The sequence below is a fragment of the Stomoxys calcitrans genome, chromosome 4 (assembly GCF_963082655.1).
Source record: "Stomoxys calcitrans chromosome 4, idStoCalc2.1, whole genome shotgun sequence".
In the NCBI taxonomy this organism is placed as follows: Eukaryota; Metazoa; Arthropoda; class Insecta; order Diptera; family Muscidae; genus Stomoxys; species Stomoxys calcitrans.
In genome coordinates, this window is record NC_081555.1 from 131,372,688 (window position 1) to 131,390,621 (window position 17,934).

The 17,934-nt window shown below is 40.9% G+C and overlaps 1 protein-coding gene across 1 annotated transcript in view; it reads right to left on the reverse strand.

Moving 5' to 3' along the window:
• The window catches only part of LOC106082615 (uncharacterized), a 129,749-nt gene that overhangs the window by 58,423 nt on the left and 53,392 nt on the right, over positions 1-17,934 (reverse strand). Inside the window, exon 4 of the mRNA XM_059367270.1 lies at positions 2,535-3,021. Coding sequence (XP_059223253.1) covers positions 2,535-3,021 — 487 coding nt within the window. The remainder of the gene's footprint in view (positions 1-2,534; positions 3,022-17,934) is intronic.

Consider the following 17,934-nt stretch of genomic DNA (forward strand, 5'->3'; position numbering starts at 1 on the left):
TGCATAAGGAAAGCGCTCTTGGTCCCGCTAATACAGCATCGCAATGGCTTTCCATTGCCCACTCCATAGAAGATTCCCCGAAGTTCGATGGGTAGCAAAAATCTCCTCCAAGTAACCCATGGTACCTGTTACTGGAGCCAAGAATGCGGCATACAGAACAAGCCTACAACCCCAACACCTAGCGTTTCTGGACAAAAGAAAGAAAGGATAAACTTCCTTTCGTGAGCAACAGAAGGGAAAATGGAAAGTCCTGATTGTATGAAAATCGAGATGTTCAGGGGCCAGAATGAAGTCTTGAAATTCTTCCACAGATTTTAACATCAAACGGATGGCTTAGGTACAGATACATTGTCTGGCAAAAACAACGGTGAAATTTGGTATTTAAAAAATAGATATAGAATTTTTTCCAGTTTTATATATACCATAGTGGTGAGGACGAGAATACCACAGAACCAAAACATTATGGAGGTATGGAACGTGCGCCAACTAGATAGAATGAGTCGGCGTAGCAATGAACCGGCTAAAGAACATCAAGGCAATAGGAGCCAATGGGTTATCTGCCGAACTATTTTAGACCGGAGGCGACGAGGCGAGTAATGACGATATAACCCGGCTTAAGAACAACAAGGCAGCAGGAACCAAGAGGTTACCTGCTAAACTATTATCGACTGGAGCCAACACTCTGATGAGGCTAATACCTGAAATATGCGGCAATGAGTGTCCCACAGAACTAGTAATGATTATTTAACACGGATTATTTCCCCATCGGAAAAGCAAAAGCTGTAGCACGTAGACGCTGTTCGTAAAGAAGCTTTTCTAGTCTAAGTACTTTGGCACACGAAGTTCTTGCCTGTTTGCGTAGCATATCGGTATTGACATCCTTCTTTAGACGCCAATTGCTAAATGCATCCTCTTTTGATCTGACAGCATCGCTGCATGCCCGGTTATACTTTTTTATAACCATCACCACGGTATGGAGGTTTACTAACCTAGTCACTGTGTCTGTAACACTTCGAAATAATGATGCGAAGCGGTCGAACAAATAAAGATAGCCGCTTGAAATTTTCCACAGAAACTTTTTATTGATATAGGTCGCTGGGGTCATATCGGTTCAGATTTGGATATATTGGGTTGCCCAAAAAGTAATTGCGAATTTTTTAAAAGAAAGTAAATGCATTTTTAATAAAACTTAGAATGAACTTTAATCAAATATATTTTTACACTTTTTTTCTAAAGCAAGCTAAAAGTCACAGCTGATAACTGACAGAAGAAAGAATGCAATTACAGAGTCACAAGCTGTGAAAAAATTTGTAAACGCCGACTATATGAAAAATCCGAAATTACTTTTTGGGCAACCCAATAGCTTACATGTAATCCAATCTCCCGATTTGATTTATTGAACCCCTGGAAGCCGCAATTGTTATCCGATTGTGCTGAAATTTTACACAAAGCGTTCTGTTATGACTTCCAAGCACGGTCCAAATCTGTCTTTAACCGGATATAGCTTATAAAAAGATATAACCATTTAAACCGATCCTCCGATTTGACTTCTTGAGCCCCTAGAAGCCACAATTGTTATCCAATTAATTTAGCACGAAGTGTGTTGTTATGACTTTCAACAATTATGCCGAGTATGGTCCAAAGCTGATAATAACCTGATATAGCTCCATTGTATAAACCGATCTCCCGATTTGACGTCTTTACCCCCTGGAAGCCGTAATTGCTAACGATATGCCTGACATTTTGCAAAGTGTGTTTTGTTATGACTTCCAACAACTGTGCCAAGGACGGTCTTAATCAGGCAATAAACTGATATAGCTCCCACATAAACCGATCTCCCTATTGAGCCCCTGGATGCCGCAATTGTTATCCGGATGGGCTGCAATTTTCCACGAAGTGTTTTGTTGATGTAGTTCCCATATAAAGCAATTTCCCAATTAGTCTTCTACGGCCCCTAAAAACTTTAATTTTAGCCTGATTTTTAGGAACTTGTTACCTTAAATACACATATGTCTTAAATTGAATTTATTTCTGGAAATTTTTTTGGAGATTCTATGATGTTGGGAGAATCTATGGTGTTCGGCCCGGCCGAACTTAGTACATTTTACTTATTTTTTTTATAATTCCCTCAATCTTCGCATTCATCTCAACCCTTTTTGATTTGTTCCTAATTCCCGCACTTGTTTCCTAAGTGAAGTCTATTTGCTTGTAGAACGTGTGCCCCATGTTAAGCAACATAATTGTTTATGTCACTTCCTTATTTACATTGAAATTATGGCTTGTGGCACTATATCCTTCAACCATGAAGTGTAGACTGTAGCTGCGCATCTCCCTAGACATTCGTTTACAAAAATTGCAGTAACTATTTCTTTGGTATTGTCATTAAATTATTTACATTCAAAAAGCCATCATCAAGACCCTTTGCTTCCTCGCACCCTCTCACCAAATATACATACATAAGCTGTGTTTCCACAGCTTCATTTGTGTCTACATGAGTATGATGAAGGAAATATTCGCTTGCCCATGTAATTTACCTGTGTCCTGTTGTAATTGCTTTGCCGCACATTCAGCACACTCTGCACACTCCGTGCACACACCTTGGGTATCATCGTCCGGAGAATGTTGCTGCAGTTGGATGGTGGTCACATTGGCATTGTTGGCAGCTCCCGTCCCACCAACACCAATTACACCGCCCACCGTTGTCGCTGACGCTGTGCTATTTGGTGTAGCGGTTGCTGCTCCAGCTCCTGCTGCTGCTGCAGATGCTGGCGATGACGGGTGTTGTTGGTTAACGGGTGGAGGTGGTGGCGGGATTTGTGTATTGTTGCGAGCTGCCAACATGGCAGCTCTTTGCTGTTGCAAACGTTGTATGACTTGCAATTGCTGCAGGTGCTGTGCACCAAAGATGTGGCCGCTTAGAGCGCCTCCAAGTGTATTTTTCAAACCATTATCCTTGTAGCCATCGGGTGGACTGAGTGCGGCCTCATCAACAAATTCAATGGGTGGTGCAAATTTAGGACTCTGTAAATGGTACAAACAAACAACAACATCAACAAATAATCATTAGAAATGTAATCTTCAAGGATGAAAAGTTGAAGCCATAAAAAGTGGATGTTTGTTGATAAAAATATGCTAAGGACGTATTGCCTATTTTTTATACCCAGCACCAAAGCACGGGGTATATTCATTTTGTTATTCGGTTTGTAAAATGTTCGAAATATTCATTTCCGTTGTAGATCTTTGTAAAATTCTAAGACCATCCAGCCGTGCGTTGTCTGATTAAATCTCGCTACAGTGTTTGAAAATTAAGGTATTGAGAACTTTCACAAATTCTTTTTCTGTCCATAGGAGGGTTAAGTTCGAAGATATAGCTATATCGGATCATATTTTGATATAGCCGCTATATAAACCGATCTTCTTACTTAAGGTCTAGTGAGTTGTATTGGGTCCCTCGACATCCGTGCCGAGTATGGTCATATATGCCAGGTAATAAAAGACGCAATTACGAGGTTTGCCTTTTATATTTAGGGATTAGAGAACACAAAAACAAATATGGTCCTATGGTCGTGGGTATAAAAAGGATAATGGATAGAAATTGCTGTGCTATGGGAGCTACATCAGGTTATAGACCGACCATACTCGGTTTGGATATTAGAGACCATAGCAGAAGTCTTTGTGATAAATGTCAGCCAAATCGAATAAGAATTGCGCCCTCTAGAGGCTTAAAAATTGCGCCGCCGAAGCTCAAGAAGTCAAGATTCCGAGATCGGTTTATATGACAGTTATATGAAAATATGGACCAATGTGGTCCATTTACAATCCCAACCGACCTTCACTAATTGGAAGTATTTGTACAAATTTGCCTCACAATTGTGGGGCAATGACACAGCAGGTGCTCGAACGCCTCCAACTCTTCCTTGTCATGGCAAATCCTTCAAAAATACGCCTCTGCTTGCGCCCAGTGCGACGTAAGAAACCTGATATTGTAATGAACAGTCAGGACCCTCATCAGCAGTCCTATGTCATGCGATACGCAAAGTCCTGTTTCGCTAAAAACTCGGCGCAGGGTCTTTGGACACTCTACAACCCACAGCACAAGACCCCGCCTTATTAGCGCGGTAATCGTCCACCGCACCAAAGCGTCCACCCTATTAAGAAGCACTCACAGTGGAGGTCTCACTAATTCCATTCAATCAGGATCTGTGCCAATCAGTGATCCATTCCTGGCCAGCTCATGGGCCCAGGACCCACAAGAGCCTGACAGCCTTTCCCGTGGTTCGAAGAAGCTCTTTGCATCTGCTTACAAGTTTAGAACTAACGCGGCCCGACGCCAGAGCCTTCAGTGCCGCCTAACTTTCCACGTATATCGTGATGGTCGGTCGGACCGCGAGATGAATGGCTGATCGTGCCGCCGCTTCCACATCAACATCGTCTCCAGTGCCTTCAGGATCGCGAAGACTTCGCGGGGCGAACCCGTTACCGGTCTTGCCTACGTGCCATTTGTCGAGCTACTGAACACAGTAGAAGAGATGGCCAAAGCGGCGTCGGTTGCAAAATGGGACTCGGCGTATGGTATCCCAACTGATAGACGCTCTGGCCTGTCATTGAACCTGGGAGGCAGTTATTATGCGATTTGGGTGATATTGCGAACGTTCCTCTCAGAGGCCTCCTAAAATTTGTTGACGGGACGGACCCTTTTTGAAGATTTTGATGTAAAATTTTTCACACAATTTCATTAACACCTCAGCTCTAACCATTTCACATTCCAATAAGATATTCCCCTTCCCTTTCTCACACGACATATTTTGTACTAGTTTTTTTTCGATTTTCTCCCACTGTGCAGCGTGTCGCAGTGCGACACCTCTTTGGAGGGAAGTTTTTACATGACTGTCATACCATTTTTTTTCAAATGACATGGTTCCTCCAGCCGCAAGCATTAGAAGGATAGGTTCTCGCCAGGATTTGAACCCAGGCGTTTGGCGTCATAGACGGACGTGCCAAACTCTGCGCTAGCGTGACCTCCAAATTTGGCTCAGCTAATTGCGTTAGGCTACTCTACATTCGTACCGAATATGATTCAGATCGGTCGATATATGGATATATCCGCCATATAGAAAGATGAGCCGATTAAAGGTCTTAGGCCACATTTATTGCCCGATTTTGCTAAAGATCAGCCGATTAAAGGTCTTAGGCCATTATCAGCCAAATGTATTGCCCGATTTTGCTAAAGTAGCCCATTGAGTTGTGTAATGGTTCCGATCAGTTTATATTTGACACCGATCTCACGATATATGTTTTTGGGTCCATAAAAAGTCACGTTTATCACCCAATTTGGCTAAAATGTTCCCCTTTTACGCATTTCGATGTTCGTGCTAAAAATGGCTGAGATGGGGCCATATTTGGATAAAGCGCCCCTATAGTCCGATCTCCCGATTAAAGGTCTTTCATTTTATTGGTGTATTAATTAGCCGATTATGTGCCCCGGTTGTTGGTAGCGTGCTCGGATAGACAGTGCGGAGGTCGTCGGTTCGATTCCCACCAGAGGCCTTGGTCCGTCGCCACTGTGGTATCACAAAAATACAAATTTTGCCCATGAACATTACACTAAGGACAGGGGCAAACTTCTCACATATCAATGGGTGCAGTCCAATTCAAGTTTTAAGCTCAATGATAAGGGGCCCCCCTTTTTATAGCCGAGTCCGAACAGTGTGCCGCAATGCGACACCTCTTTGGAGAGAAGTTTAACATGGCATAGGAGCTCACAAATGTTGCCAGCATTAGAGGGGAAAACCACCGCTAAAATTTTTTTGTGATGTTCGCGGCATGGTTCGAAGCCAGGCGTTCAGCGTCATAGGCGGACATGCTAACCTCTGTGCTACGGTGGCCTCCAACTGTGGTATCAAAAACAGTCCAAGTGAGTCTGTAAAGGATTACCACTCTTACCTAGTCTAACCTGATTATCCTGATTTTGCTGTAATTTTTTATAATAAACCCCTGCAAATCCTTTCCAAATCCTTGCCATATTCAGCGATATCCCTATTAACGGCCTTGCATCCATGTAAGGCCTATGTAGTACTCAATTTCTTGAAATTTGGAACATAGAGAGTTTTAGACCCCTCGAGATTCGTTCAGATCAGACCATAGTTCAATATAACTGCCATGGATGTATAAATGGTGCATTTTCATCCGAATTTGACGAAATGAAGTTATAACATGCATATATACATCCGATGTGATGGGTTTCCAAAGTTCGACCCTGCCGAATTTAATGTCTTTTTATATATTTGATTTTTGGATGGGCTGTATCGTATAAACCACAAGCTGTTATTAGCTACATGCCAGCTTTTTTTGGGATTACCACCGTTAACATTTATTCATGGCCTGCCCATTTTAGAATGGTGCAAAAAAAAGTGCACAAAACTAAAAACAACCACAAGTTGACAACTTTATCTTCAAAGATGATACTTAAATGGATATTCAAAACATGTGGGCGTTATTTAGAAAAGTTGCAAAAAAAAAAAAAATACCCACAGACTGTGGAAAAAGTATCCTTCTTAGTATCCTAATTTGTCGAGGGATAAAGATGTCCATTATGTATGCCCTTACATACTGCAAAAGGCAACATTCACTACTAAATGTTTAATGAAAGCTCTCAGACACTTAAACAAATTCAATTCCCTCCCCCTGCTGTTGACAAGGCGACATCTTCAAGTGTATCCCCAACCAAATGGTAGTAGATAAGAAGTTCTCGGTTTACACCATGTCTGAGATTTACTTGTCCAGAGGCTTTCAATCAAGTGGCGCCAATAGCTTCCATTAATCTTAATTTGAGGTTCATGGTCTAACAGTTTTCTTATTAATTACAGCGATTTGTTTTGCGCCACAAGCCAGCCACCCAGCCAGCCAGCAGTCACCAGTCACCAGTCTCTTAAGATGGTTGATGATGATGGTACCTTATGGTTTTGAAGGACATTCCTTTTTGCGGGGGCAATTTTTCTCTTCAAGGCCATCACCATCGACACATGGGTATAGTAGGAAAATCAACTTAACTTAAAATTGATTGACAAGTACACATCCTTCATTTGCTAATGGAAATTTTTTAAGAACTAAGCAAAATATTAGTCTGAGAAATATTTATAAGTAAATGAGATTAAACGAGTAGGCGACCAAAGAATTATGGTTAACAATGAAATAGAATAGAAGGTGTATAAAAAATTCTCAATGTTAAGTTTAACCAAAGCTTAGTGGAATAAAATTTACATATGATTTATTTTGTTGTGAAAACATTATTTACATAAATAAATTTTTATTGCGAAGATTTAGTGATGAGACAGGTGGGGATGTCTTATATAAATAAACACAGACTAAAGCGAACTCCCATTTAGCCTTGAATTAACTCGGGGAAGGAATATGTAAATGATGTACGTTACCCTGGTATTTGTTGTTACGATGCTCTGCTCCCTTATGCTTTAATAGGTCTTGAAGTTTTTATGTTTTTAAGATTATTTATATCCACTACCACAGGCAAAAAAAAAACACGTTTGCATCAATTTTAATATAAAGAAAATACTCTAATCACAAGGTTTTTCTTTTATTTCAACTGTGAAATGTTTCGTTTCAACATATCAAACGTTAGCCATAAACGTAGCATTAAGGAACGTAACCAACTTTCTTTATTGTAACTCTTTAACAGTTTCGCCTACGGTAAAATGACCTTGCTTTTGTTCTAAAACCAAAAACTCTTTTATGGCAAAGGTGTTTTGTCAACCGCAAACGATTATTCCTTTACCGAACCAATAATTATTCTCTTGGGCCTCTCCTACTACAGAGAAAGGGTGAGTATTTAAGCCTATAGACCAGTGATGGGCAAAAATACTCACACAATTGCACATTAATGTGTACGTCTACAAAAAACTAATAGAAAGCAAGTCCATGGGCTTTTACATAATCCCAATTGTGTGCTCTTCACGAGTATCGAAACACTCTCGCACACAAAATATTTTTCCTATATATTGACAGAGCAAATAGCAGTCGGCATATTGAGCAGGTCGGTCGAGAACGGATAGTAAACTCGGAAAGTTTTTCATTAGGTAGAAAAGTGCTGCTATGTCCAATGACAAAAATTATTAGAGTAAGAGACAAATAGCTGCCAGTTACAAGAAAATACAACATGAATTTCTAAGGCACATACGTTGTTTGATAATATTTATGCAATAAAGCAATACCATCCCAAAATAGATATTTAAATGTGCGAAACAACAACAACTCCCATAAGTATTTTTTTGTTCTATTTAAAGCAAAACGAGAACAGCAGAAAAAAACAGAGGGTTTTGGATATAATTCTGTATCATAACTTGTGTTACATTTGAAGAAAATTCTTTCCTTCCAAACTAGATATTTAAATGTGTGAAACAACAACAACCCCCATAAGTATTTTTTGTTCTATTTAAAGCAAAACGAGAACAGCAGAAAAACAGAGGGTTTTGGATATAATTTTGTATCATAACTTGTGTTACATTTGAAGAAAATTCTTTCCTTCCAAACTTTAACAAGGCCGGGCTTCGGCCGGGCCGAATCTTATATACCCTCCACCATGAATCGCATCTGTCGAGTTCTTTGCGCAGTATCTCTTTTTAGGCAAACAAAGAATAATGAATATGGACGGAGGAGGAGGAGGAGCTATATCAATTTATAGTCCGATTCGGGGCTCAAGAAGCAAAATCGGGAGATCGGTTTATATGGGAGCTGTGTCAAGCTATAGATCGATTCAGACCATATTGCACACGTATGTTGAAGGCCATGGGAGAAGCCGTTGTACAAAATTTGTGCCAAGTCGAATGAGTATTGCGCTCCCTAGAAGCTCAAGAACTCAAGATCTCTGATCGGTTTATATGGCAGCTATATCAGGGTATGGAGCGATTTGGACTTTACTTCGCATAAATATTGGAAGTGATATCAAAACACCACGTGCAAAATTACAGCCAAATCGGATAGGAATTGCGCCTTCTAAAAGCTCAAGAAGTCAAGACCCAACATCGGCTTATATGGTAGCTATACCAGGTTATGGACCGATTTGAACCATACTTAGCATAGTTGTTGGAAGTGACATCAAAACACTATGTGCAAAATTTCAGTAAAATCGGACGAGAATTGCGCCCTCTAGAGGCTTAAGAAGTTAAGACCCAAGATCGGTTTATATGGCAGCTATATCAAACCATGGATCGATTTGGCCCATTTACTATCCCAACCGACCTACACCTATAAGAAGTATTTGTGCAAAATTTCAAGCGGCTCCCCCTACTCCTTCAAAAGTTAGCGTGCTTTCGACAGACAGACGGACGGACGGATGGACGTACAGACGGACGGACATGGCTAGTTCGACTTAAAATGTCACGATGACCAAGAATATATAAACTTTATGGGGTCTTAGACGCATATTTCGAGGTGCTACAAACAGAATGACGAAATTTTTGGGTTGCCCAAAAAGTAATTGCGGATTTTTTAAAAGAAAGTAAATGCATTTTTAATAAAACTTGAATGAACGGTTGATTTTGGTATATTTAACTTCTCTATCTCACGCTCAGTTACATGACGTTCCAATTCGATTAATGCTTTGATTTGGTCATCATCAACTTTATTTGGCCGACCTGAACGTGGCTCATCTTTAAGTGAAAAATCTCCAGAACGGAATTTGCAAAACCAATTTTGACACTGTCTTCCTTTTAAGGCTTTATCACCATACACATCTCGTAACTTTTTAGCAACTTGCTCCGCGTTTTTTCCTTTACGGAAATAATTAAGTAAAATATGACGAAAATGCTCCTTTGTGGGCTCCAATTGACGCCAAACAAACAAATGTCAACAAAATTTCGCGCACTTTTTTTCTAAAGCAAGCTAAAGTAACAGCTGATAACTGACAGAAGAAAGAATGCAATTACCGAGTCACAAGCCGTAGAAAAAATTTGTCAACACCGGCTATACGAAAAATCCGCAATTACTCTTTGGGCAACCCAATAGTATACCCCCATCCTATGGTGGAAGGTGTAAAAAGAATCCTACCAAAACAGATCAAAACCTACCAAATTTTTTATAAGCAAGAAAATGCGGTGTATTTTTATACCCTCCACCATAGGACGGGGTAAACTAATTTCGTCATGCCGTTTGTAACACATCGAAATATTGATTTGAGATCCAATTCTTGATCGTCTTGACATTCTTAGTCGATTTAGCCATGTCCATCCGTCTAAGATTAGTGCAAGTCGGTTGGGACTGTGAATGGACCAAATAGGTCCATGTTTTGGTATAGCTGCCATATAAACCGATATCGGATCTTGACTTCTTGACACTTCCACCCTCTAGAGGGTGGAAATCTTATTCGATTGGCTGAAATTTTGCTGCAAGTGTTTTAATTTGACTTTCAACAAATCTGCCAAGCATGATCCAAATCGGTTCATAACCTGATATAGCTCCCATATAAACCGATCTCGGATTTTGACTTCTTGAACTTCTAGAGGGCGCAATTCCTATCTGATTAGACAGAAATTTTGCTCCAAGTGTTTTAATTTGACTTTCAACAAATCTGCCAAGCATGGTCCAAATCGGTTCATAACCTGATATAGCTCCCATATAAACCGATCTCGAATCTTGACTTCTTGAGCCGCTGAAATTGGCCCTACACTCGCACCAATTACCGTCAATATTGGACCATATACACTTGTCCCCAAAGTTTAAAAGAGCGACCTCTGGAATGGAGGCCACCATAGAGCAGAGGTTAGCATGACTGCCTATTACACTGAAATCCCGGGTTCGAATCCGGGAAAATCGAATCAGAAAAAATTTCAGCGGCGGTTATCCCCTCCTAATGCTGCCGACATTTGTGAGTTATATGCGATGTAAAAACTCCTCCCCCAAAAAGGTGTCGCACTGATGCACGCCGTTTGGACTCGACTATAAAAAAGAAGTCTCTTATCATTAATCTTAAACTTGAATTGGGCATTGCCCATTGATATGTGAGAAGTTTACCCCTGTTCCTTAATGGAAGGTTCAATGGCAAATTTAAGTTCTCGAAGGCGAATTAGACCACACGACATTCGTGTTGCGTATGGTACAGATTGGAAGATGTTTGAATGTAACTGACATATAAACTCATCAGCATTTTGGACTCATAGAGGCGCAACCTACCAAAATTGAGTTCTGCCTACCAAATAAACTCTGAAAGAATCCAACTGAAATCTGCATATAATTGGTAAACATTTGAGTTCGAATGTAAGGTTAGGTTAGGTTGAAAAGAGGTGCAGATATTAATCTGCCCCATGCCACTATGGACATACACCTAAGCCAGTAATCGGCTTGTTTTGCGCTCTAAAAACTATAAAGTAACCTCTTAAAAAATCCTTAATTGTTTTCAATACCACTCCCCTAAGTTGGTTCATGTCTGATATTGTGTCTCCACTTAAATACCGGTATCTGTTGGACGCGAAAGCCGGGCAATGATATAGGAAATGCACCAACGTCTCATCATCTTCCCCGCATACCATACACATGCTATTAGTTGCCGCACCGATTTTACATAAGTGAGCTCGTAGTCCTATGTCTCCCGATATAATACCAATAGCTCTACTACCCTCCTTCTTGCTTTCTTTCAGTAATTGCCTCGTCTTCTCACGATCTGGATCCCCCCATAGGATTTTCGCCATCCTACCGACCGTTTCGCTGTTCCACAATGTTGCATGCGCATTCGTCGCCCACTCCCTTAACACGGACTGCTTCGACCCGAAAGGCTTCGGGTTAACCAAGTTTATTGACGACAGTCCTCTGGCCTTCACCGCCAAATCGTCTGCCCTTTCATTTCCCCTTACTCCGTTATGGCCCGGCACCCAAACGATGCGAATTTTCCCATCCTCAGAGAAGGCGTTAATTTCCTTCTTACACTGCAAGACTGTGTGACCTTACCGTCCTGGTTGTCATTGCCATTGTGGCAATTTTACTGTCGATAAAGATGTTCACAATCGACGTCCTCGCGTTAGCACCACACCACTTCACGCATTCCGTAATCGCCCGGATCGAATTATATTACAAAAATAAATTGAACCTGGCATCCTTTTCAATATGGACAATCCCTTTTGGCAGAGGTACTCTTTGTATTGTTCACTAATTCTTTTTGAATTTTGTAGATTTCTACAAATTCCTGTTCTCTAATTATTGTTCTGGATATATATGGAAAGCAAAATAATTTTTCTTATGGTGTTCTACAACACCATTCATCTACGAGTAAAATAATTTAAAACATGTCTTTCCATGTTCATTTAACATTCATACTTGTACTCTGTGAATTCGAAAATATATTTCAATTTATTTTCTTCTTTTTTTTTTTGAACCACATACATAACGAAAGGGATGAAGAAAGGATGACTCTCTCCCCTGGGTGTAGTATCTTGAGATGGTTGATGATACAACCCCTATGCACATTGTCATTTACATTCGTTGCATACTTCTCTAGTATGCTGAGTTGTGCAGCATGAAACAATTGCAAAAACAACGTACTTAAGGACAATCAAACATTTAAAACAATGCACCACATTGATGCAAATCTCTACAAACATTTGATATATTTTTTACACATATAAACTACGTACAAATGAGAGAGTATGGCATACATTGTACATGTGCGTACAGTTACAAAAATGTATGAACTTGTTAAATTTGTACAACATTTACATTCTTCTTCTTACTTTTTGCAGAACATTTTACATGTACGTACCCCTGACACTTGAAAACAATGTTATGTGTTACGTGCTACTTATAGGTACGTATTACGTTTTCAACTGACAGTGGTTACAAATGGTCGATTAAGGTAATAAATAAAAGCTAGATCACCATATACACCAACCACTCGTCGGCCATATTAGGTGTGAAGGCTTCAAGGGCCGTACGTTTGTATGTTCTATTTATAGCGTTTTTATTGCGAAAAGCCTCTATGATATAAATACCACATTACCCACGCCCGACTACCCTGTCTAATAGTTGCTTTCCCAGAAGCTCCCCACATTCACAGTTACGATTAGCATCATCTTTGAAGAAGTACGGTCCAATGATCCAACCATCCCATAAGCCGCACCAAACTGTGAATTTCTGGATGCATTGGTAGTTCTTGCAATACTTCTGGCTGATCTTCACTTCAAAATCGACAATGCTTCTTATTTACGTACCCATTGAGTCAAAAATGAGCTCCGTCCTCATTAACAGTTGCGTTACGATTCGCATTATCTTTGAAGAAGTACGGTCCAATGATGCCACCAGCACATAAACCGCAGCAAACTGTGACTTTTTCTGGATGCAGTGGTAGTTCTTGCAATGCTTCTGGCTGATCTTCACTCCGAAATTGACAATTATACTTATTTAAGTACCCATTGAGCCAAAAATTAGCTTCGTCTTTGAAGAAGAAGAAGCGTGCGATGAACTTTCTTAACAGAGCACGCATTTTGATAATAAAATTCAAGAGCAAGCGTGGTTCGTTTGTAAGACGATTCATGGTTAAATTATAGACTAAACTGAAGATGCTTGACAATAAAACAAAACGAGAAACCTCCGTAAGCTGTTTAAACCAGTGTTTCCAAAAAGGTAATAGCTAAAAAATCATCCTTTATTAATTTTCCTGATTCAACTCCACTTATACCTTCTGTCACACATAATGGATCTAAGGGCTGTGAGTGGAGCGGCCAGTAACCGGGGTTGCTAGTCGCATGCACCTCAACCAAACCTAATTTGATCATTCCGTTTGTAACGGCTGGAAATATTGATTTGCGTCCCCATCAAGCATATAAATTCTTGATCATCTTGATCCAGCCATGTCGGTCTGTCGTTATCACAATAGCTGTCGAATTCTACTCCCCTTATACCTTCTGTCACACATAATGGATCTAAGGTCTGTGAGTGGAGTGGCCATTAACCGGGATTGCTAGTCGCATGCCCCTCAACCTAACATAATTCGATCATTCCGTTTGTAACGGCTGGAAATATTGGTTTACGTCCCCATCAAGCATATAAATACTTGATCATCTTGATCCAGCCATGTCCGTCTGTCGTTATCACAATAGCTACCGAATTCTACACCCCTTTTACCTTCTGTCACACATAATGGATCTAAGGTCTGTGAGTGGAGCGGCCAGTAACTGGGTTCCTAGTCGCATGCCCCTCAACCTAACCTTATTTGATCATTCCGTTTGTATCGGCTAGAAATATTGATTTGCGTCCCCATCAAGCATATAAATTCTTGATCATCTTAATCCAGCCAAGTCCGTCTGTCGTTATCACAATAGCTGTAGAATTCTACTCCACTTATACCTTCTGTCACACATAATGGATCTAAGGTCTGTGAGAGAAGTGGCCAATAACCGGGGTTGCTTGTCCCATGCCCTCTAACTTAATCTAGTTTGGTCATTCCGTTTGTAACGGCTGGAAATATTGATTTTCCTCCCCATCAAGCATATAAATTCTTAATTTTCTTTACATTCCAAATCGAGCTAGCCATTTCCGTCTGTCTGCTGGGCAAAATCGGTTTAGATTTAGACGCTATATAAAGCGGTCCTTCCATTTGTCATCCTGAGTCCATAGGTTAGGTTGAATTATGGACATACACCTTAGCCAGTATTAGGCTTGTTATACACTCTAAAAACTAACAAGCGTGCTAAGTTCGGCCGGCCCGAATCTTGGGAACCCACCACCATGGATTCTGATAAAAATTTATGAATAATAAGTCTGGTTAAAGTGTGTTCTACATACCAAACTTCTGTTAAACCAGCAAAAATTAAAGCTTCTAGGAACCGAATAAGGATGATCCGGAGACCGGTTTATATGGGAGCTATATCAGGTTATAGACTGATTTGGACCGTATTTGACACAGTTGTTGGAAGTCATAACAGAACACCACATACAAAATTTCAGCCAAATCGGATAAAAATTGCGCCTTCCAGGGGCTCAAGAAATCAAATCGGGAGATCGGTTTATATGCGAGCTATATCTTAATCGGAACCGATATTGCCCATTTGAAATGCCCAACGACCTACATCGATATTAAGTACCTGTGCAAAATTTCAAGCAGCTAGCTTTACATGTTCGACCTCTATCGTGGTTTCGAAAGACGTACAAACGGATATGGCTATATCGACTCAGAACGTCGAGCAGATCAAGAATATATATACTTTACGGGGTCTAAGACGAATATTTTGAGGTGTTACACACGGAATGACTAGATAAGTATACCCCCATCCTTTGGTGGTGGGTATAAGAAGTAACCTAGAAAAGTTGGTTCATATCTGGAATCGTGTCCCCATCTAAGTGCCAGTATCTGTTAGTCGCGAAAGCCAGGCAATGACAGGCGAATTGCTCCAACGCCTCATCATCTTCCCCACATGCCCCACACATGCTATCACTTGCCGCACCGATTTTGCATAAGTGAGCTCGTAGTCCTATGTGTCCCGTTATGACACCAAAAGCTGACCTGACCTCCTTCTTATTTCCTTTCAGTAATAGCCTCGTCCTCTCACAATCCGAATCACCCCATAAGATTTTCGCCGTCCTACTGACAGTTTCGCTGTCGCATTCGATGCCCACGCATTCGATGCCCACGCCCTTAAATCGGACTGCGTCGACCCGAAAGGCTTCGGGGTAACCAAGTTTATTGACCGCAGTTCTCTGGCCCTCACTGTCAATTCGTCTGCCATTTCATTTCCTCTTACCCCGTTAGGCCAGATAAGGCGTAAATCTCCTTCTTACACTGCCAGACTATTCGCGATCTTATCCTCCTGGTTGTTATAGCCCTTATGGCCACGTTACTGTCCCTGAAAATGTTCACACTCTACGTAATCGCGTTAGTACCAAACCACCTCACGCATTCCGTGATCGCCCGGATCTCCGCCGGCAGGTAACCGGGGTATGGTAAGTGTTGAATTGTCCTTCTCGGGTCTTTTCCAGGATTTGGCGCAGTATGAATATCTGGTCTATGGTGGATTTACCAGGTCTAAAGCCGCATTGATAGGGCCCAATTATCTCATTAAGTTTAGGTTTCAATCTTTCATGCAGTAGGCTCGAGAGTATCTTGTATGTGATGGGGAGAAGACTTATTTCTCTGTAGTTGGCACATTCCGTCTTGTTCCCTTTCTTGTGTACGGGACATGGTATGCTGAGATTCCAATCATCGGGTATGCGTTCTTCTGTCCAGATTGCGCAGACAAGCTGATGCATACACCTTATCAGCGCATCGCCTCCGGTCTTAAATAGTTCAGTGGGTAATCCGTCGGCTTCTGCTGCCTTGTTGTTCTTCAGTCGGGTCGCTGCTACTTGGAGCTCGTTCTGACTAGGAGGTAAACATTTTATACTATCATCATTGATTGATTATGCGGTATCCTCTTCGCCGCCAACATCGGACACTAGCAGTTGGGTAAAATGTTCTTTCAATATCCTCAGCATGCTATCTGTGTCAGTTACCAGATTTCATTCTTTGTCTCCGCAGGAGGATGTGCCTGCAGCAAAGCCATCGGTTTGATGTTTAATTCTTTGGTAGAATTCCCGGACTTCATTCTGACTCCTGTACATCTCAATTCACTCACACTTACGCCTTTCCATTTCATTTTTCTTTCTGCGGAATAGACGTTTCTCCTCACTCCGTTTCTCCCCATACCACTTCTTCATCTGGCGCGTTGCTACTATGCCGCAGGGTTGCTCTATATGCCGGATTCTTGGCTTGAGTGGTTTATTATCACTTCCAGTATCCATGGTAAGCATTGATCAAATTGGTATATACCCCATATAAAGTGATCACACGATTAATCTACTTCGGCCCCTAGAAGCTTAAATTTTTGACTGATTTGCCAGAAATTGGGTACTTTAAGTACATATATGCCCTCCAACTTAGTAAATTTGTGAATTTTTTTTTGCACAATCTAAGTTGGTGCGTTCCCAAAATTTGGCCCGCCCCACAGTGTGGCGGCAATCATTTTATTAAAGAAACCATCCTTATGTATGCACGTTGGCGGACAGATACTTATGGCACCGCTTAAAGCTCTTATTGAAGGGATGATGGAGAGAAACCAGCCATTGTTCTTCTTGTCACTGTATAGACGTAGACCCTCAATGGCTGAGATGGCATAAATGGTTGAATGTTGTGTGTGCATTAACTGTGTCCTACACTCATTTACAGAAGGCGTAGGGCGGTGCAACACACACCACTCACCAAAGGATGCTGCGGAGGCAAGCATAACAAGGATGAGTATTTTTAAGCAGTATCACACTGTTTGTGTGCGGATAAATCAGTTGATGATGATGATGAAAGAATGACAGAAAGAAACTTTTACGTTTCTTATGAAATTAGGTTTATGTGTTGCTTTTGATGTATAAACAGAAAAAGTGGATCTAGTAGAGCATGGCGCTGCTGCTTGTACGAAAAGGAAAAAAAAACACCCCTTTCAACGCAGCAACAGTGGCAAACATCCAAAACAAAGTGTTTCTTTTGCTTTGCAATGCAGTTTCCTTTTGTACTTCTTGTTGTTGTCGCTGAGCTATTGTCGCAACAAAACAGCGGCCCAGGATTCAGGGATAAGAGGCAATTTGGAACATGTGCACATTGACACAGCGACAACGCATGAACATTTGTGCATACATTTGATACTACGCTGGGTGAAAGGGGTGCTCGTGTTTCTTATAAACTTGTGAATAGTGTTACCACTTAGAAACATGTTTTCCTAACCCATTAACGAAGAATGGATGGAAAAATACCCAAAAGAAAAATGCTGTCTTAGAAAAATCCAAGTTTGGAAAGAGGTTTCCCAATGCTATTTTAAAGCTAGTAAAATAATATTTTGCTCATTATATAAGATCATGTTTTGGAAGAAAATTGACAGGTCAGAAGCTCTTCTTCAAACAAAAAATTTCCTGAAA